Source organism: Cynoglossus semilaevis, chromosome 8 (genome assembly GCF_000523025.1).
Source record: "Cynoglossus semilaevis isolate Cse_v1.0 chromosome 8, Cse_v1.0, whole genome shotgun sequence".
Taxonomy (NCBI): domain Eukaryota; kingdom Metazoa; phylum Chordata; class Actinopteri; order Pleuronectiformes; family Cynoglossidae; genus Cynoglossus; species Cynoglossus semilaevis.
The window spans coordinates 19,232,092-19,253,580 of NC_024314.1; the positions used below are offsets into that span (position 1 = coordinate 19,232,092).

Here is a 21,489-nt window from a genome sequence, read left to right on the forward strand (position 1 = left end):
ATATCGGGCCGATAATATCGGTCGGTCGATATTAGCGGACATCCCTAAAAATATGTATTCTATAAAAATTTGAAGAAAGAGGGGACTAACTAGGAGCATTTCTACTAATAATAAGTACTAATAATTGCTTATACTTTTGTAGTGCCTTTCAAGATACCCAAGGAACTTTACATGAGCATCAGCAAATCTAAGAGTTGGGGGAGTAAGAAACCGATGAGAGGGAGGGGGAAAGGAAACACTAAAAGGGGAGGGAAGCAGAAAATGTAGACCAAGGAGTGGGCTGACTGACAGTAAGAGTTTTGTGGCAGTTTTAAAGAGGTGGGTTTTGAGGGATACATGTTTTAATAATTAATCAAATTCAAATGGAAGGCAGTACTAAGGACAACAACAATCAAGTGCAAGGACATTTATTAAATCAGTTTAGGTTGATAACTGTTAATCAAGTATGGACTCACAGCCAGTGTTGGTGGTGGTATCTGTGTTGACTCAGCTCCTTACAGCATGAATCAATTCAGTTTAGATAGACAGTATCATATCCTGGACCTCCTTTAATCCTACTGGTCGATCTGAAAAAAACAAAGCCACGCCTCCAACTTCCTGATACGAGAGGTTAGATTTTATACACCTGTAATAATATATTATCACCTCATAACTTCAGAAGCGCTTGTGATGTGAGATTTCTACTCCTATTTCGTAGTTTCACTGTCATTTTTCTCCTTCAAGGTGAGATTGATGTTTTATTTTTCTATTTCTATTTTCCATTTTAATATTAATATGAGTAAAGATCTAATAAAATCTATAATAAAAACGTTCCTAATGCATTTGCTTGGATAATATGCAAATATCCATCCATTTTCATCCGCTTATCCGTTACCGGTCGCGGGGGTAGCAGTCTCCATGACCGCCACCCAAATCACACTGCCCCGTACCAACCCCCCTGAACCTTCCTGCGGGTGGTGAGTCCACTGTAAGGTACCAACCGTCCTAACCGGGATTCAATTTTGCCCAGGAGGTGAACCCTGGGGTTCCACACCAATGACAGAGACATTGCCTCTGGGCCAAAGCGCCACATATCCAAATATATTTAATCTATATATCTTTGTATAACCAGGAAGTTCACATTTAAAATACCACCTGGCTTAACCTCACCAGCAGCAAAATACAGTTAGAGAAAGAGGCTAAATTACACTTTAACAAGCCCATTATGTAACCAAGTACCGTAATTTCTGGAGTATTGAACGCACCTGAATGTAAACCTCAACCACTAAATTTAAAAAGAAAAATATAATTGTACATATATAGGACGCACTTCTCTATAAGCCGCAGGTGTCCACGTTGTAACATGGGATAATTACACATAAAGATTTTTTTTTTCCACTTTCAATTAAATAAATGCTTTTCTACACTGTAACACGGCTTGTCACACGTTAGCTTTTTCCTGCCCCGACCGTAGTTGGAATGCACAGGAGAGACTTAGTTATCTGCTCCAAGGCCAAAGCTAACATTAGCTCCGGGGCTAACTCCCGTCACTTCGTGCTAGTCCACAGCAGAGGTAAACAGAAACACGGAAGTTGGGCTCTTTATTATCAGCCCCACCAAGCACAGCAGAACATAAACAGCGTTTTAACAGCTCCTGTATAACTGACTCACACTTCAACATGACACGACTCAAACTGTTGTCAACTTTCGCTACTGTTATCGCGCGCCCTACGCACATACGCACACAGCCATTCACAGACAGACATATGCTACTAGTATAACACACAGTAGCCTACCAGAAAAGTCATCTTCTTCAGTGCGGATATCAAACAGCCTTGGAATTGCTCCGTCACACACTTTCTCAGTCTCTCTTTCGTTGTCGCTCTCAATGTCACTTTCGTCTCGTGTGAAAAAAGTAGCGGCTTATAGTTCGGAAATTACGGTATATGTGATGGAGATGATTTCAAATACATCCATTTAAAATCTAAAACTGCCCATAAATTTACCTTGGTGAGTCACATGTCATTCTGCAGAAGAATCTTCAGGATGTACAAGGTAAAGGGTGAAGACAAGACTTTAAATTACCTGTGTATCCTATTACCTGTATATCTTATTACCATTATAAAAAAGGACCTGGTGTCCTAGTACATTTCTAAAATGTCGACTGTAACTATAGCAAGAAGACATTTTTAGTTATGAACGTCATTTGAAATCATCTGAAGAAATTCTGCAATCTTAGTGGATTATTTTGTTGTTGTGATGATCAAATATGCACTGTCTCTGCAATGCAACATACAAAAATGAGAATATGTGACTAGATTTGGATAATCTGAATCTAGAATTGGATATCAAAAGTCAAGTCTTATCTTATTTTTATAGAAACAATAAAAGGCCTTGTTGTCTATTTTATACTTGGATCAAACTTACAAAACGGGCTGCTGACTGAAGTCCATTTTAATATTTAATGTGTGTAGTGTTATATGGATTCATTTGGCCCTCATTGTTTTGTACTTCTGAATGAGATAACTGTAAGTGTTATTTTCCTGCCCACATTTTGAATTAAGAGGTTTACAGTCGGCATTTAAGTAAATAACATGTAATGTTTCGAATAAACCTCTAATCTCCCTGAAAGCTCATGTTTTCAGACAGACTTTTCCTCATTGTATGTGGCCCTCAAATATGAAAAGTAGTTATTTTGGTCAGAACCTGTTTAGATGTATTAGTGTGCCATGTGAAGATATGAAAAGTCTATATTTTATGTTAGTAATTCAGAGAATCTCAGGCTGAGAGGTCGACACACCAAGCGTTAATCTCACCTTGTAAAAAGTTTGAACACCCTGGGTTTACTGTAATTCAGTGGTTCCCAAATTATTTTATTTATTTTTTATTTTTTTATGGCTGCACACCCCTTCGATATCTCAACATATATTGTATATATGTACACAGTTGACACAAAAAATATTCACTGGAGAAAGAGAGATTGGTCAAAAATTGATCTCACAAAATGGCAGCTAACAAATGTAGTCACACACACATACTCAGTTACTGTTATTGATTCTAACCATGTATGAGAAATACATTGACCTGCCAAAGACATTAGTATTAGCTGCTAAATCCCTTCCTTTTTTCTTAAATGTGAGAGTAACAGTTGTATTGATGAGAAAAAAAACAAAGGATTAATGGATTAAATGACTAATACTAGTGATAGAAGTACTACAGTACTAAAGGGCTCTAGGATAATAAGGATTTAGCTCCAGCACATGACAATAACTAATGTGTGTTGTGGATTAGTATACAGAATATAGTTCTACTCACTAAGCAGATCTCTTTTGTCTTTTGTCTCTGCAGAGGTGAGCGAGCTCACACCAAGGCTTTCTGATGATCACTCTGCGCCACGTTGCCTTTGGCTTTGCCATAATTCTCAGTATCTTTGTCATTTTTCTGACATATTACAAACCTAATTTCAAGCTCCCTGCTTTGACCTTTTACCAGGAGAGGGTGAACATCTCCTGCCAATGTGCTAACACAAGCTGTCCCTCAGACCTCCAGGTCACACCCACTCCCACTGATGTCAAGAAAAACCAGGTGGACACTAGGCCTGACACCATCGTGTTGCTCTGGATGTGGCCCTTTGGCGTCAAACACCCTCTCAGCTGTGATGAATTTAACATCACAGGATGCCATGTGACCGTTGACAAGTCGGTTTACCATCAAGCCCACGGGGTTCTCTTTCACCACAGAGACATTGGTAACACAGTCATGCCAACAGAGCTCCGCCCCTGGTTTCAAAAATGGATCTGGTTTAACATGGAGTCACCCGTGTACTCAGGTGTATTACCAAGTCTTGATAATGTATTCAACTTGACCATGAGTTATCGACTTGATTCGACCATCTTAATACCTTACGGTACTCTGGAACTACTGCAATCCAAAAGAGAGTCTTTAGAACTGCCGGCAAAGAACAAGCTGCTCTGTTGGATCGTTAGTCACTGGGAACAACGTTTAGAGAGAGTACGGTACTTTCAAGAACTGAAAAAATATATCAACGTATCACTTTATGGAAACGCTTTTGGGAACGCCGTGGGAGACGATGACTACAAGGACATTGTATCCAGTTGTAAATTTTATCTGGCATTTGAAAACTCTGTTTGCAAAGACTATATTTCGGAGAAATTATTTCTCCCTTTGGAATTAGGGACTGTACCTGTAGTTCTGGGGCCTCCGAGGAAAAACTATGAACGTGTGGTTCCTCCTGACTCATTCATTCACGTGGATGACTTTTCCTCTCCAAAACAACTGGTAGAGAGGCTGCTTTACCTTGACCAAAATAATGAGGAATACCTGAAATTGTTAGAATGGAAGAACTGGTTTAAAGTGATACATCATAAATTTGGTCATGAGGCTGCCTGCAAAACCTGTAGATACCTGCAGATAAACAGAGGCTACCAGGTTTTTCATAATCTTAATAAGTGGTACTGGGACTAACAAATTTGCCGCCTCCATGAGAAAAAGGTAATGCTTTCCTTTTTGTTTGTTTATTTGTCTTTAAATCTATTGATTAAATCACTTGGGTATGATTCAGAAATTTCAGTGCGCGCATACAATAAAACTTGTGTCTTGTGTATGGGAAACCCTGTACCCTTAATGTTCTCCGTAATGGAATAGCTTAGAGTTACGGTCATCGGTCAATAATGTGGAATTTGTTCACGCAAACACCAAAAAGATCCTCATTGGACTTTAAAGTACCTTACTGTAAAACTAGCCTGTCGTAGGAAATGTAGTGTTGATAATGAGGGTCAACTTTTTGCTAATATCCGATATGCCGATATTGTCCAGACGCTTAATTTCCGATTTCGATATCAACCGATACCGATATATCCAACCGTTTTCCCCCTGAAACTGCGGTAAACGTCTCAGGACCCTACAAGCGATTCCAGCATATTTGACAAAACCAAGGCATTGCGTTATTAGGTTTTCATGATTGGAAGAAAAATCAATAACGATTCTTACAGATATTACATATATATTGTATATATTACATATCGGGCCGATAATATCATTTTATCAATATTAGCGGCTATCCCTAAAAATATGTATTCTATAAAAATTTGAAGAAAGATGAGGCTAACTAGGAGCATTTCTACTACTACTAATAATAATTAGTAACCTATAAATTTACCTTGGTGAGTCACGTCATTCTGCAGCAGAATCTTCAATACATACAAGGTAAAAGGTGAAGACAAGACAAGTCTTCTTATTACCTGTATATTTTATAACCTGTATATTTTATTACCTGTATATCTTATAACCTGTATATCTTATTACCATTATAAAAAGGACCTGGTGTCCCAGCCCATTTTTAAAATGTCAACTGTAACTATAGCAAGAATTCATTTTTAGTTATGAATGTCATTTGAAATCATCTGAAGAAATTCTACAATCTTAGTGGATTTAATTTTTTTTGTAATGATCAAATATGCACTGTCTCTGCAACGCAACATAAAAAAATGAGAATATGTGTCAAAAGTCAAATCTTGTCCTATTTTATAGAAATAATAAACAATAAAAGGCCTTGTTGTCTATTTTATACTTGGATCAAACTTACAAAACGGGCTGCTGACTGAAGTCCATTTTAATATTTAATGTGTGTAGTGTTATATGGATTCATTTGGCCCTCATTGTTTTGTACTTCTGAATGAGATAACTGTAAGTGTTATTTTCCTGCCCACATTTTGAATTAAGAGGTTTACAGTCGGCATTTAAGTAAATAACATGTAATGTTTCGAATGAACCTCTAATCTCCCTAAAAGCTCATGTTTTCAGACAGACTTTTCCTCATTGTATGTGGCCCTAAAATATGAAAAGTAGTTATTTTGGTCAGAACCTGTTTAGATGTATTAGTGTGCCATGTGAAGATATGAAAAGTCTATATTTTATGTTAGTAATTCAAAGAATCTCAGACTGAGAGGTCGACACACCAAGCGTTAATCTCACCTTGTAAAAAGTTTGAACACCCTGGGTTTACTGTAATTCAGTGGTTCCCAAATTATTTTATTTATTTTTTATTTTTTTATGGCTGCACACCCCTTCGATATCTCAACATATATTGTATATATGTACACAGTTGACACAAAAAATATTCACTGGAGAAAGAGAGATTGGTCAAAAATTGATCTCACAAAATGGCAGCTAACAAATGTAGTCACACACACATACTCAGTTACTGTTATTGATTCTAACCATGTATGAGAAATACATTGACCTGCCAAAGACATTAGTATTAGCTGCTAAATCCCTTCCTTTTTTCTTAAATGTGAGAGTAACAGTTGTATTGATGAGAAAAAAAACAAAGGATTAATGGATTAAATGACTAATACTAGTGATAGAAGTACTACAGTACTAAAGGGCTCTAGGATAATAAGGATTTAGCTCCAGCACATGACAATAACTAATGTGTGTTGTGGATTAGTATACAGAATATAGTTCTACTCACTAAGCAGATCTCTTTTGTCTTTTGTCTCTGCAGAGGTGAGCGAGCTCACACCAAGGCTTTCTGATGATCACTCTGCGCCACGTTGCCTTTGGCTTTGCCATAATTCTCAGTATCTTTGTCATTTTTCTGACATATTACAACCTTAATTTCAAACTCCCTGCTTTGACCTTTTACCAGGAGAGGGTGAACATCTCCTGCCAATGTGCTAACACAAGCTGTCCCTCAGACCTCCAGGTCACACCCACTCCCACTGATGTCAAGAAAAACCAGGTGGACACTAGGCCTGACACCATCGTGTTGCTCTGGATGTGGCCCTTTGGCGTCAAACACCCTCTCAGCTGTGATGAATTTAACATCACAGGATGCCATGTGACCGTTGACAAGTCGGTTTACCATCAAGCCCACGGGGTTCTCTTTCACCACAGAGACATTGGTAACACAGTCATGCCAACAGAGCTCCGCCCCTGGTTTCAAAAATGGATCTGGTTTAACATGGAGTCACCCGTGTACTCAGGTGTATTACCAAGTCTTGATAATGTATTCAACTTGACCATGAGTTATCGACTTGATTCGACCATCTTAATACCTTACGGTACTCTGGAACTACTGCAATCCAAAAGAGAGTCTTTAGAACTGCCGGCAAAGAACAAGCTGCTCTGTTGGATCGTTAGTCACTGGGAACAACGTTTAGAGAGAGTACGGTACTTTCAAGAACTGAAAAAATATATCAACGTATCACTTTATGGAAACGCTTTTGGGAACGCCGTGGGAGACGATGACTACAAGGACATTGTATCCAGTTGTAAATTTTATCTGGCATTTGAAAACTCTGTTTGCAAAGACTATATTTCGGAGAAATTATTTCTCCCTTTGGAATTAGGGACTGTACCTGTAGTTCTGGGGCCTCCGAGGAAAAACTATGAACGTGTGGTTCCTCCTGACTCATTCATTCACGTGGATGACTTTTCCTCTCCAAAACAACTGGTAGAGAGGCTGCTTTACCTTGACCAAAATAATGAGGAATACCTGAAATTGTTAGAATGGAAGAACTGGTTTAAAGTGATACATCATAAATTTGGTCATGAGGCTGCCTGCAAAACCTGTAGATACCTGCAGATAAACAGAGGCTACCAGGTTTTTCATAATCTTAATAAGTGGTACTGGGACTAACAAATTTGCCGCCTCCATGAGAAAAAGGCAATGTTTTCCTTTAAAATAATTTCTAGGTTTTGGTGGTCGCCTGGCAATTAGGGAAGCGAAATTATGTTAGGAATATCACAGGTTAGAATCCACCAGCCCACAGGTGCCACTGAGGTGCACTGAGCAACTGAAACAGTTCATGCCAGTAGGTCAGCAAATGTTCCTGGAAATGTGCTGCCAACTCACTACAAACAGTTTCAGTATGTTTTTCATGTGATGTTTACTTTTGGTATCCATGGGAAACGTGGATTCAGCTCTGTACAATACAAGTCAATTATCTTAGATGCACTATTATATCCTAGACTTCCCTCTACTAGTCTAACTGGAAAAAAAAAATGCCACGCCTCAACTTCCTGAGGTTGGATTGTATGCACCTGTTATATTAATCATCGCCTAACTTCAGAAGCGCTTGTGGTGTGAGATTTCTACTTGTATTAGTTTCACAGTCATTTTTCTCCTTCAAGGTGAGATTGATGTTTTACTTTTCTATTTCTATTTTCCATTTTGCTTATATTAATATGAGTAAAGATCTTATTGTGTTTTGTTTTTTTTTCAATATTTGCAATTCTTTGTCTTTGTTTAACCAGGACATTCACAGTTAAAATACCACCTTGCTTAACCGCACTAGCAGCAAAAACAAAACACAGTTACAAAGTACATATGTAATATGTAATGTAATGACTAAAATCCACCAACTTTTTTGAGTTGTACTTTTGATTTTTGATTGATTTTGATTTGATTATCACATGCATTTACACACATAATAAGGACAAAAAGGGGCAGTGGTGGCCTAGTGGTTAACGAAGTGGACTTATTTTTCACCTTCGAGAGCAAGAACAGCTTTCTGTTAATGTTTTAATGTCGAGTAGGGCTTTATTCATCCCCCTTGGGGGAAACATACTACGAAATATAGTAACGAAATATAGTAAAAATACCACTTTTAGTCCAGTGCTGACAGAGACATAATGCCATTGTAGACTAGAAATATACATTCAGTAGTAGATGTGTGGAGGTGTGGAGAGACTGGTCTAACAACATTCTGTTTTTTGTAAAAAAAACAACATGGCGTAAAACAAGGGCAATCACATACATCTGTACAGGTACTGTTATTGATTCTAATCATCTATGAAAAATTCATTTATCTGCCAAAAACATTAGCATTAGCTGCTAAATCCCTTCCTTCTTTTTTAAATGTGAGAGTAACAGTTGTATTAATGAGAAGAAAAAAAACACGGATTATGTATTATGGATTATGTTATATTACATGGATTAAATGACTAATACTAGTGATAGAAGTACTACAGTACTAAAGGGCTCTAGGATAATAAGGATTTAGCTCCAGCACATGACAATAACTAATGTGTGTTGTGGATTAGTATACAGAATATAGTTCTACTCACTAAGCAGATCTCTTTTGTCTTTTGTCTCTGCAGAGGTGAGCGAGCTCACACCAAGGCTTTCTGATGATCACTCTGCACCACGTTGCCTTTGGCTTTGCCATAATTCTCAGTATCTTTGTCATTTTTCTGACATATTACAAACCTAATTTCAAGCTCCCTGCTTTGACCTTTTACCAGGAGAGGGTGAACATCTCCTGCCAATGTGCTAACACAAGCTGTCCCTCAGACCTCCAGGTCACACCCACTCCCACTGATGTCAAGAAAAACCAGGTGGACACTAGGCCTGACACCATCGTGTTGCTCTGGATGTGGCCCTTTGGCAGCAAACACCCTCTCAGCTGTGATGAATTTAACATCACAGGATGCCATGTGACCGTTGACAAGTCGGTTTACCATCAAGCCCACGGGGTTCTCTTTCACCACAGAGACATTGGTAACACAGCCATGCCAACAGAGCCACGCCCCTGGTTTCAAAAATGGATCTGGTTTAACATGGAGTCGCCGGGAAACTCTGGTAAAATCCCCAACCTTGATAATTCATTCAACTTGACCAGTGGTTTTCGTCTGGATGCATCTATGCCTATGCCTTATGGGAGTATGGAGCAACTACCATCTGTGAAAGAGTCTTTTGAACTACCAACAAAGACCAGGCTCATCTGTTGGGTTGTGAGCAACTGGCACGAGAGGTTAGAACGAGTCAAGTACTTCACGGAATTGAAACAATATATCAACCTGACACTTTATGGAAGAGCTTTTGGAAAACCCCTAAATGACCACGACTATGAGAACCTGGTGTCTAGCTGTAAATTCTATCTCAGTTTTGAAAACTCTATATACAAAGACTACATTACGGAAAAATTATATCGCCCCATGATGTTAGGCACGTTGCCTGTAGTTCTGGGTCCTCCCAGGGAAAATTATGAGAGGCTTGTCCCTCCTAACTCCTTCATTCACGTCAATGATTTTCCTTCTCCAAAGGAACTGGTGGACAGGCTGCTTTACCTCGACAAAAACGACAATGAGTACCTGAAATACTTTGAGTGGAGAAAATGGTTTACAGTGACAAGGGCAAAGTTTGCTCAGGAAGCCTGCTGCAGGGCATGCGTTTACATACGCAACAACAAAGGCTACCAGGTTTTTGCTAGTATTAACAAATGGTACTGGGGCTGATGCTGCTCAGAAAGGCGAGATGAGAATGTGAAAGAGTCTCACTGAGTGAGTACATAAGGAATTTGAATTAAATGTTTTGGGGCACACAGGGGAAAACGTTGTGTTAGAAACAAATCTGTAACAATGCCTGAGAGTACAGTTAGCTGAAGACAAGGACGACAAATAATGTATGAGGAGTAATTAAGTGTCTATTGGTCACAGCAAGGTGTCGTAAAAACCCGATCAATTTACTGTGAAAAAATTCAAAGTTCAGTTAATTGGTCTGAAACCCAATATTTGTTTTTTTTTTTTTTTTTATTTATCTAAGTGACAGTGGCAGAACGAACCATTTCATTTTAATTTTAATTTTAGTTTTATTACATTTTCCAACTAAAAAAGAGGCGGACTTGCTTTGGAGGCAGCTGTTTAGATTATGTGTGTTTGTCTTGCAAATATATTAAATTATATTAAACTGCCTTTGCCCTAGAGCAGGGGTCGGCAACACGTGACAACCCGCATAAATGCAACACACTATAGTTTTTTATACACAGGATTGTGTATTGGATTGTGATGTAAAATCTCTATAGTGGCGCTGGGATATTTCTAGTTTTTATTTTCATGTTTTCGTCACAGCGATATAATCCACAGGAGCTGTTGGTTTTACAGAGACCTGTTTACAATTAAATTGTTGAATTTGACATCAGGCCATGTTTTGTTGGGCCCTAGTTACTTTTTCTTATGCCAGTTTTATTTTATTCTATATTTTTTGTTTGATGTATTATTGTTGGGTTTTTTTGTATTATCTCCAAGGTCATGTGACAATTAAAGATTCTTGATTCTTCTTGAATATCTTGTCATTTATTAAAGAAACCAGAAACATGAGCTTAAACATTGCTCAAGTTTATCCTCGACTGACAATGATTCAATTTCAGTAAATTATCATGGGGAAAAAATCCAAAGGACATTCAGGGTAAGTTTACTAAAAATAATGCTAACGGTGGGCTGCATGCAAGACTTTCTGTGGTATTTATGATGCATTCCATGCTGTGGCATTAACATAGTATACATAGTAACATAGTATATTTGAAGATCTTCTTCTCTATCCTTTCTTTCTCCAGAGATGAGCAATGTCTTATCTAGGCTGCCAGGTGAGTTCCCTGCGCATGTGTATCCTCATCTGTATCGTAGTGCTGTTGTTTGTTTGCAGTCGTTTTTGTGACGTATTACAAGCCTGATGTTATGGTACCATCTTTAAACTTCTATATGGATGGAGCCAATAACTCTGGTCAGCCTCCACGGGCGACTGAACTCCAGATGAACACTGTTGTCTTGATCTGGATGTGGCCTTTTGACGTTGAGCACGACATCCAGTACCACACATTTAACATCACAGGATGTCGAGTGACAGCTGACAAGTCGGTTTATCATAAAGCCCATGGGGTTCTCTTCCACCACAACGACATCAAAAAGACGACCATGCCAACAGAGCAACGTCCCAGGTTTCAAATGTGGATCTGGTTCAACATGAAATTGCCTGCAAACGTGGCTATGAAAGCTAATAACGCAAAACTGTTTACCCAGCGACTGCTCGGATGGAAATGTTAACCCTAACCATAACCCACAGTGGATATTAGTAAAATGAATGCAGATTGTAAATAAAATAACTCAATGTGTATTCTGTAAATTATGTGATGGCATTTTTAAAGACAGCAGTTTCACAAGTTATGCATTTATTTAGTATGTTTTGGGCTTTTTGGATCGCTGAAAATGAAATTTAAATCAAACAAACAAAAATAACAAGGACAGAACTGAAAATGACTCAACAAACGTTATTTGATGCTAACTTTAATTTTACAAAATATAGTACATTTGATCCTAATTTTCTTCATCTTCTCAAGTATAGTGCACGCAAACGAAATGCCAATAGTAAAACGTTTATTACCATCTAGTGGCCACTATAACATATTGCAGTAACGTTAGAGCACATCGAAATGTAAAAACAATTACGGGTAAACATTGATTAGCTATTTCACAATATTTAAATAATATTTTAATTGGTGGTTTTTGTGTGTGTTTTTTAAACAAAAATGTACGTATAATACTGCAAACTTCTAGCATTTTCTGTCAGGCATTACCTACTTTTGATTGGTTGAAAAACACGTACAGTGAATACCATGTTACAGTTAAAACTTTAAAGTAATGTGAGCTAATAAAGTAACAAGGTATTTTACACTGAAGTTTTTTTTTATTTTATCGACATAAAGATTAAAAAAGTTAGTGTATAATAGATTTATTTTCCACATATAAATTGTATCACGTGAAGCAGAATGGCCCGTACCACGTCAATCTAGTGCGGATAATCAAAATACGGTATGGAATATACGTTTTTTTCATTGCCACTGCTTGGCGTTATATAGATATAGATTCTCTCTCAAAATTGTGAGCTGTTTTTAAATGTTACTAACAGCAAATATTTGGTTACGCGGCTAAAAAAGTATATTCCTTTCAGATGCGACGACCCCCCCTCACCCCGACCGAAATAGTTTCGCCTGTTGTGTCCTCAGAGCCAGCTGGTGAACGAAGGACCTTTAAACAGAAAAACGAACTGTACTCGACGGTGTCGAATCTCCTTTCAGGGTTGAATCAGTTCTAGAGTTCTCTCCCTTTTCAGAGACTTTAATGAGGCAAGTCTCCATTTTATCTGACACTTGTCTTCCTTTAATGACTGTGAATAATTCGTGCTGTTGTTTTTAAGCGTTTTTTTTAGAAAGATATTTGCCTTGCCCTTAAGCGGAAGCTTGCTTACATACAGGCGTCGAAGGAATAGGCTCATGTCGGAGTGTTTTCTGTAACAAAGATTGCAAGAATCATATTCGGTGGGCTTTTTGATTTACGTATTAGTATGTGTAACTTTGCGTACAGAGAAGCTCTCCGCGCAGTGTGGAGTGAACTGCGAACTCAAATGTAATTTACAGTAAGGGTAAAATGCATTTAGATAACTTTCTTCGATTAAATTGGTATATTCGCAGCATCTACCCACATGGAGTTCTTGTTTTGGCCTGTACTCGAGATCACGTGTACCCTCCTCCCTGGCGTGTGTTGGTATTTTTTTATGTACATGTGCACAGCTCATGTAACCAAAGAGTTTCCATGTAGGGATGACAGACAGGAAGGTTCAGCCAGTGGCGAGAGTCCTAGCGCAGTAAGATCCGCCTCCTTGATCCAGTGTTTTGTTTACATTGTGCTGCAGTCGGATATGATCTGAAAAGATCTTTGGTTCTTTGTTTCTTCTGTGACAGCATGTCACCCCTAAGTGGTAGACACGTGTAGGCATATTCACTTTTGAGTAATCTACTATTATACAGAGACTAGAAATTGTTAAATTACTCCTATAAACATGTAACCCTATAACACGTGAAGCCTGTAGTCCTTACTGTAGACATTATTCCTTTTGTCACCCTGCCAGATAATCTCTACAAATTACCCCTCTTTCTTTTGCTGTGACCTAGCTGCCAGGTCTAGCAGATGATGTAATTATTAAGGTCTAAATGGGGGAGGGGTGGAGGGGACACAAGTCGTACACCATACTCACACTCAGGGGCTATCTTTAACCATGAAGAAGAGTGAGGGAGTTTGCCTTCATTTTTGGCAGCAGATAAGTGAGACCAGAGACTGGGGGGTGGGGGTGGGAAGGTTGGCAGGCACAACCAAGTGTCACTTTGTTTGCACTGTTTGTCCTCAATAACGTTAGAACAGCAGACTGTAGACTGTTACATTTTTAAAACCATGTACGAAGTATGAATACTAATTCCTTTAAATTGAAAAATGTAATCTATCTCTTTCTTATCTTGGATTCTTCATGGACCTGTTTAACAGGATAATTTCAACTGTCACTGCGTCCTCTTTTGTCTCATGTTGTCCTGGAGACAATAGCCCAGTACACAGTGTCCTTGTTTAACCTCGAGAGCCATCTTTTTTTGTATAACCCTGGAGTATTTGTTGACAAATTACCTTTGAGCTGTAGGGTAAAAACACCTGAAAGCTGAGTTTCTAATTGTGATAGGTCAATAGGTGTCTGGAAAATATTCTCTTGGAAATGTTGAATCAGTCCCAGACTGGAAAAAATTAAAGCTGTCAATTCAATGTTGGCTAAAAATATCTAAGTATTAGCTAATTTATTACAAAATAGTTTGAAGAATTGCCAAACAACAAATAAGAGCAAGTAAAAGTAACTGAAAAGCTTAGAGTTTACATAAGGAACATAAAGATTAGACAATTTGAAGATTTATTATGGTTTTCAGATGAATTAATTAAATAGATACATAACATTTGATAAAGGTAAAGGTTTAGCACACTGGTAAAGGTTTAAAGTTAATATTCTAATCTGTCAAATGCTGAAGGATTGTAGTTTTTCCCCTTGTAGCTAATAGCTTGTGAAATTGACTGACACACGTGTTGTTTTTTTTCCTAGCAATAAAAGACATTTTTTTCAGCTTAAGTAAACAAAGGTTCACATGTTCTGAATACTCCTAAAACTTTTAATGGTCCCTCATTGGTCAGATAACATACAGTTCTGGTAGAATACAAGTAATGCCCACCATCTGAGAATCTCTGCCGATCTTCTCATAGCTAACATGCCTCTGAACGACAAGCGACTCAACTCAACATCCAGCGGTGAGGACCTGGGCAGTGATGTGGAGTCAACTTCAGAACGCTACGACAGCCTGACCTCGTCCAGTGACCTGGACTGCTCCAGAGAAAGTTTCACCAGTGACTGTTCCAGCAAGCACTGCACTCCCTCTTGTGAGTATAACTGCTGTAGTTTTTCCTAGACGTCCAGGCCCAAAAAATTATATTATTCCTTTTGTTCTGGTGGCCATGTTTGTTGTCCCTCTTTTACAAGTAGAAATCTTTTAAATAAGGCATGGTATATTTTCACAAAACTGGTTTACCATTTGTCCATGATCCAAGGTTGAATCAACAGCCTTAAATGTGTTGATTTACAAGAGAACAAGTGGTAATAAACACAGATCTTAATGGTTTTCCCATTAGGAATACTATCACTATTAATTTTTTTTCTTTTAGCATAGCTTTTAACGTTAATTTGCTACTTTTTTTTTACTAAAAAGAGATTCTGTCTTTCTCATGGTATTCCTGTTAACAGGAACATAGTTAAACTTTACCTAATTTCAAACATTATATCCCATCACATCCATGAAAACTGACAAATATCAATTTTATCTCAACAAAATTGTTAGCCTAATTTGAACAAAGAACTAGGCTTTTCTTGCTCTGTTGGCTTCATAATATAACTAAGGTTAATAGGAACATTACCACCCTTAGAAGTAATTATTACATTTTAAATAGATGTAAACGTTTGACCATAGGCCTATATTTTAAACCAATCAATAAATAAGGTCTAGAACATTAAAATTAAATGTTTGTTTCTCACTGCTTCCATCTTTGTGGCTCATAGCAAGTCCCCCCAAAACACTAACTCTGGATGAGGTCATTAAGTCCGCCAGGGACCTGTCCAGACTCAGTCTGGCCCATGAGATCACCGTGAACCAGAACTTTCAACTCGAGCCCATTGGCCTACCTCAGGAAAGGTAAATAAGATATACATATATGCTTATACCTATGAGCCAAGTTTGATGAAAATAAATAATTTAAATGTATATAAAAACCCTCTAACTGCAATATACTGCAATACTTTGACAGTATTCACAGTGAGCTAATGCATGTTTGTGGTTCTCCTCCTAGTCTAATGAAGTTAATTAGGGATAACGTTCACAAAGCTTTTTGGGACATCCTGGAGTCCGAGCTGAGCGACGATCCACCTGAATATGGACACGCCGTCAGATTATTGGAGGAGATCAGAGAGGTGAACAAATATGAGCCAGCTACTGAATTCATTCTACAAAAACTGCTACTAAAGTTATCAACGAAATCCTTCTCTGACTGAGGTTGAGGAGAAGGATGTGTTTTAGTACCTTAACAAAATCCAGAAAAAACAAGGAACCCACCTACATAGTATTATATTTAGTGGTGATAAGTTACAATAGCTGATGGTAGCTAACTCAAAGGGAATATTTTAAAATAAAAGTAAGATAAAATTACAACTGCCTTAAGCAACAGTTGTAGAGAGAAGGCTTTTAGACTTAAAAGACTAAAACTTTTTAGTTTTGCCACAAACAATATTTCCAGTATGATATTTATATCAAAGTAATTACAACTACAAACAAAGCTGTGCTTGTTGAGCATTATCATGTAAACCTATGAAAATTACCTCAAATGTCAAGACTCAGCTAGTGGGGAATTTTAGTTTGGAATTTTTTTTAAATTGTATATGGATTCAGTTATTCACAAAGTGTCTGGTTTAAAATCACTTGGTTGAAATTTCTTTTTCACAGATCCTCCTGTCATTCCTTAATCCTGGAGCCAATCGAATGAGAACCCAAATCATGGAGGTTCTGGACATGGACCTGATCCGTCAGCAGGCTGACAACGATGCTGTCGACATACAGGGCTTGGCCTCCTACATCATCACCACCATGGGCAAGATGTGTGCACCCGTCCGGGACGAAGACGTCAAGAAACTGCAAGAGAGTACAGAAAATATTGTAAAACTTTTCAGGTAAGTGCCATGAAAAGATATGATTATCAGTGACTGTGACGCTGTCAAATCACAATGTCTGGATTTCTCTTTCATCTTCAGGGAGATTTTCCGCATCCTGGACCTGATGAAAGCAGATATGGTGAACTTTAGGATCGTAAACCTGCGGCCGGTGCTGCAGAGGCAGAGTGTTGAATATGAAAGAGCCACATTCCAGAGCATCCTGGAGAAAACACCAAGTACCCAACATTTTGACCATTCCTAAATGAACAACTAATTTTTATGATTAAATATTGTGTGAATGATCTCTAATTTGAAGTACTTTTTAAATAGTCCTGGCTGTGTTCATAAATGCTGACCTTTTAGTTTTTACTCACTTTTAGCTCAAATAAACAACACATGCTCTAATAATTTTTATTTAATTGGGCAATTAAAAGCCATTTAGATGTTATGTGACTATCATTATCTGACATCAGTAATTGTATTATTACTGTTAATAAAGTATGAACTACTGTACAGTTAAAAGAGCAGCAACTATTTTATTTTTAATGTAAACATAATTGATGTTTTCTGTTTAACATTGAATAACTCTCTGTGATCTCAGTCTGCCTCGTGAATTAGGACCATATGCATATATTACATGCTGAATTCACTGCAACAACTTTTGTTTTTCCAGATGCTTTGAACAACACCACGGCCTGGATTAAGTCAGCACTAGAGGAACTTCAAGCATCCATCCCCTCAGACCGGAGTCAAGGTAAAGACCAGAGGATTGTACCCGGGCCTCTGCAGATACTCGGTGTCGCCTTCCTTCAGATCCTTACATGGGACTACAATAGAAACCCATTGCCTGAGGTAAGGCTGTGGTGAATTTGTATTTGTAAAACATTAGCTTCATTAGCCTGAATGGCTGCATTTGGCAGATCATTGTTAGTTTATGATATAAAATGGAATTGTTACCTTGTTATCAAAAGTAAGGGGCAGGCCCCCTTTAGAGTTGCAAGGGGACAGTAACAAAAATGCAAAAGTCAGGTTGTGGAATGTGTAAAAGCTGGACGGAGATGACCTGCTCTTCAAAAACTCCAATCAAAAAACAAAAAGTAAAAGACAAAGATTTAGATTTACAATAAAGACAATTGTTATTGTTATGAAATCATTAAGAGAGGCCATTGTATCTGGCACTGTTACATAGAAAAGTGTCTGTATAGAGTTGTCAGCTTGTTGATGTGATGAACTGCAGGCTCTTATCCTTTCTCTCTATTTTTTTATCTAATATCTCTTTCATTTCATTCTCCTTCAGACCTGGATAACAGACGAGGTCCGTCTGCGAGAGATCCAGTGGAAGCTGCAGCAGCATCAGGCGCTGACTGAGGTGCTTCTCATTGTCCACAGCACCATCGGTGGACCCATCCAAGGTGTGTCGGCCTTGTCTGAGCGCTTGAAGAGGATGATCACAGTGCTGCTGGATGGGATGCACAGTGGGTCAGTTTCACCTTTTGCTGTGTCTTAAGTCTATGATATGTAACATACTACTGGTTCTTTTGTACTAAAAGCCTGACACGCTTTTTTTTTTATATTCCTATGTAGAGACCTCAACCTAAAGGAGGCACTAGAGGGCATCAGTGCACAGATCTGCTGTGAGCTCAACAAGTCTTTAACTGAGAGAAACTACCCACCACTGACCCCAGCACTTCAAGGGACACTCAAGGGGCAGATCTGCAGCATCACTGAGGAGGACAATCCTATCCGAACATTAGTTGGTAAGTCTGAGAAAAATGATCTTAATATACATGGCTTTTAAACACCGGGGGGTTTTTTCAAATGTTTTTCATTCTTTAAATGTTTCTGCAGAGGACCGTGTGCAGCAGTACTTCGTGGCACTCATCTGTGATCCTAAACCCCAGGCCAAACTTGAACAGGTACCAGCTGGCCTGACAGCCATCAAATCTGAACTGGCAGTGATTGGAGCCAGGTATATCAGCCTGGTCAACTACAACAAAGCCGTGTACGGACCTTTCTACGCAGATATTATCAGGAAGCTGCTCTTCAACAGCCATCCTCCTGCAGGAAGCTCAACAGAGAGCATGGCACAGGAGTCCCTTTCCTCTGACTGAATACAAACTCTGGCTCGTTCAGTCTGAGAAATCCTTTTAGCCCACAAGATGGAGCTGAAGATAAATAATAGACAAGTATGAATCCTCTTCTGATCAGCCAGTGTTCTCCAACAGTTGGAGTTAGCTTGTTGTGTTATTGATTTAGTTTATATCACCACATTCAGCAGTGGAGGTACTGCTTCATTGAGGGGCAGGTCATAAAATTTGAGTCATGTTATAGTAATAAATGTTATTAGATATGAACGTTCATATGTGAACCCTGCAGCCATGTTTGTTTTTGTAAAGTCAAACTGCTGATATACATAAAGGGAGATAAACAAGGGCAGGGCTATAAGTGATGCTCCAGTGAGCTTTATGAAGCAAAGAGGAATCAATTTTTTAAAAAATGTAAGAAATAGCAGTGAAACGTTGGTCTTTGATGACATAATAATGTAGAACCAAAAAGCCCTTTTTATTGTCTCCACTATTTAATCTAGTTTCATAGCAGATCTTTTTTAGTTCCTAACAATCACTGGTCAACACTGAAGTCACTTTGGAAACATTAACAAAATGTAGCCTCACATAAATGATACACTTTCATATTTGGCACTGTACACATGAGTGTATTACAACTCAATTTTAGAATATTTTATATGATTAGTTAATAGTTAAAACTGTAACTAGTTGTTTCAAATGGTCAACCTTTTTAATCCTAAAATATACTCTTTCTTACATATTTGTGTACTGGTCAAATTAGTGTCTTGTTTTTCATCATTCCGTATGTGAGTTGTTAGACAATGAACAACATTGTCATTGGAAAACTTTTGGTGCAACTGGAATTTTGCAAAACACATGACTTCAGTTATGAACAGTGCATGTGCAAAATAATCAGGATAAATAAACATAATTCTAATGCGATTAATGACAGTTTGACAGTCTGCATGTGTACTTTCTGTAGAAATATTCATATTATTGGTTTTATCTTGTACACATTTACTTACATTCGCTAATGTGATTTACTATGTTTTTGCTTATATTTTAGTTTTTCTTTTGGTACTGTGGTTGTTATAGTGTTACAATGCTGACAGTTTAAAAAATAACTTGCAATTTAAAGGCGCTTTACTCTGAGTGATTTCTTCAAAGCAACTCAAAGATAAATAAATGTGTTTATATTGTTCACGTTTACACAATGTTGCAAAAAAAATACAACTATTTAAAACACAACATTCTTTTCTTTTTTAATGTTTTTATGTATAAATACTTATTTCTTGTTAACAGGCTTTTAGCTGAAATGTGACAAATTGTATGATAGTTATACATGTTATGAGTTGATCACCAAAAAAGGATTAGAAAAGCTAACTAAATTTACAAACACTAAAAGCACAATGCTTAATGTCAATAGAAAGAAAAAAAATATGATCTAGAAATGGTTTAAATATATTACATTTGGCAAATACTTGCAAAGAAAGTAGACATAGATAGGACTTTCCAAGAAATAGCAAAACGATTAAACCAGAGAGGACCTGAAGTTGATTAGATTAGATCAGAAACTGTTGTTTTGCCTCAACAAAAGGGTCAAGGTGGAATAGACATCTTTATTGTGCCTACAAAGGCACAATAAAGATGCAATGAAACAAATGCAAATGTGAAATATAGTCATAAATACAATATACAAATAATAAATAACAGAAATGTATATAAAATACTTAAACAATATATGAAGATGATTTGTGACGTTCAAGCATAAAATATCACAACATTACTCTGAACTAAAATCCTACACTGTCTCTAGGCAGTTACAGCTACATTAAAGTACTGTGGAAATCTGGCGACTGCATTATTGACATACAAAAAGAGACAGTCTTTTGAGTTTTTCTACAGTTAAAGTGTTCTACAATAAAATATATTTAAAACGGTTAATTATTGTTGAATACAAGACTTTATTCTAATTATTTATAACTAGCATTAACTTAAGGAATTTCAAAACAGTGTGTGTCTTGTACGAGGTTTTTGCAGTCCTTGAATGCAGCATCGCTTTTGCCCAGTTACAGCTTCTGTAAGCGGGTGAGTTCATTTGTCACGTGGCTCAGATCTCGCACGTCGTTGGTCGCCTAACACCGGGGTAGTTGTTTTTGTTGAGAACCAGGAAGCGTTCTTTTTGTCATTCGGGCGTGTAGCATAACGTAAATATTAAAAAAAAGTAGTGGCGTGTCCCGTTAGAATACTTTTAAACCCAGTCTCGCCCGCTGACACGATTCGAGTCAACTGAACTGAAGGGAGAGACTTGTAAGTAGCATTTCTACGGTTTCTTCCTTTGTCTGTACGACAGAACTTGTCTAGACAAGTACTGAAAATGAGCACCAAAAGTATTTCGGCCTGGTGTAAGACAGAATAAGAAGAATATAGGAACCAATAGGAGGTAACAAGCTATACCTAGTATCTAATATTTATAAAATTTGATAAACATGTTTCGAAGATAATTAACGTGCCTATGTCTATGCTTACTTGTAGCTGTTTCTATGTTGTTTTATAGTTCGGAATAAACAGTGAGCCATTTGT

At 37.7% G+C, this 21,489-nt stretch overlaps 5 protein-coding genes across 5 annotated transcripts in view; all 5 read left to right on the forward strand.

Moving 5' to 3' along the window:
- Positions 1-88: 88 nt before the first annotated feature.
- LOC103382674 (alpha-(1,3)-fucosyltransferase 9-like) lies at positions 89-4,563 on the forward strand. The gene is made up of 2 exons (XM_025058169.1): positions 89-723; positions 3,328-4,563. The coding sequence occupies exon 2, from the start codon at positions 3,358-3,360 to the stop codon at positions 4,462-4,464; it is 1,107 nt and encodes a 368-aa protein (XP_024913937.1). The 5' UTR covers positions 89-723; positions 3,328-3,357; the 3' UTR covers positions 4,465-4,563.
- Positions 4,564-6,045: 1,482 nt separating this feature from the next.
- Positions 6,046-7,664, forward strand: LOC103382681 (alpha-(1,3)-fucosyltransferase 9-like). The gene has a single exon (XM_008315547.3). The coding sequence runs from the start codon at positions 6,536-6,538 to the stop codon at positions 7,640-7,642; it is 1,107 nt and encodes a 368-aa protein (XP_008313769.1). The 5' UTR covers positions 6,046-6,535; the 3' UTR covers positions 7,643-7,664.
- A 631-nt stretch (positions 7,665-8,295) lies between these two features.
- Positions 8,296-12,650, forward strand: LOC103382682 (alpha-(1,3)-fucosyltransferase 9-like). Its single transcript, XM_008315548.2, has one exon. It carries the CDS (start codon positions 9,136-9,138, stop codon positions 10,240-10,242), a length of 1,107 nt encoding a protein of 368 aa, XP_008313770.1. The 5' UTR covers positions 8,296-9,135; the 3' UTR covers positions 10,243-12,650.
- Positions 12,651-12,766: 116 nt separating this feature from the next.
- Positions 12,767-20,154, forward strand: tcp11l2 (t-complex 11, testis-specific-like 2). The gene is made up of 10 exons (XM_008315537.3): positions 12,767-12,905; positions 14,851-15,024; positions 15,698-15,830; positions 15,985-16,105; positions 16,635-16,858; positions 16,940-17,076; positions 17,514-17,692; positions 18,138-18,319; positions 18,425-18,597; positions 18,689-20,154. Exons 2-10 carry the CDS (start codon positions 14,856-14,858, stop codon positions 18,949-18,951), a joined length of 1,581 nt encoding a protein of 526 aa, XP_008313759.1. The 5' UTR covers positions 12,767-12,905; positions 14,851-14,855; the 3' UTR covers positions 18,952-20,154.
- An 866-nt stretch (positions 20,155-21,020) lies between these two features.
- apaf1 (apoptotic peptidase activating factor 1) overlaps positions 21,021-21,489 on the forward strand; it is a 30,268-nt gene continuing 29,799 nt past the window's right edge. Inside the window, exon 1 of the mRNA XM_008315542.3 lies at positions 21,021-21,216. The gene's annotated coding sequence lies outside the window, so the exon portion shown is untranslated. The remainder of the gene's footprint in view (positions 21,217-21,489) is intronic.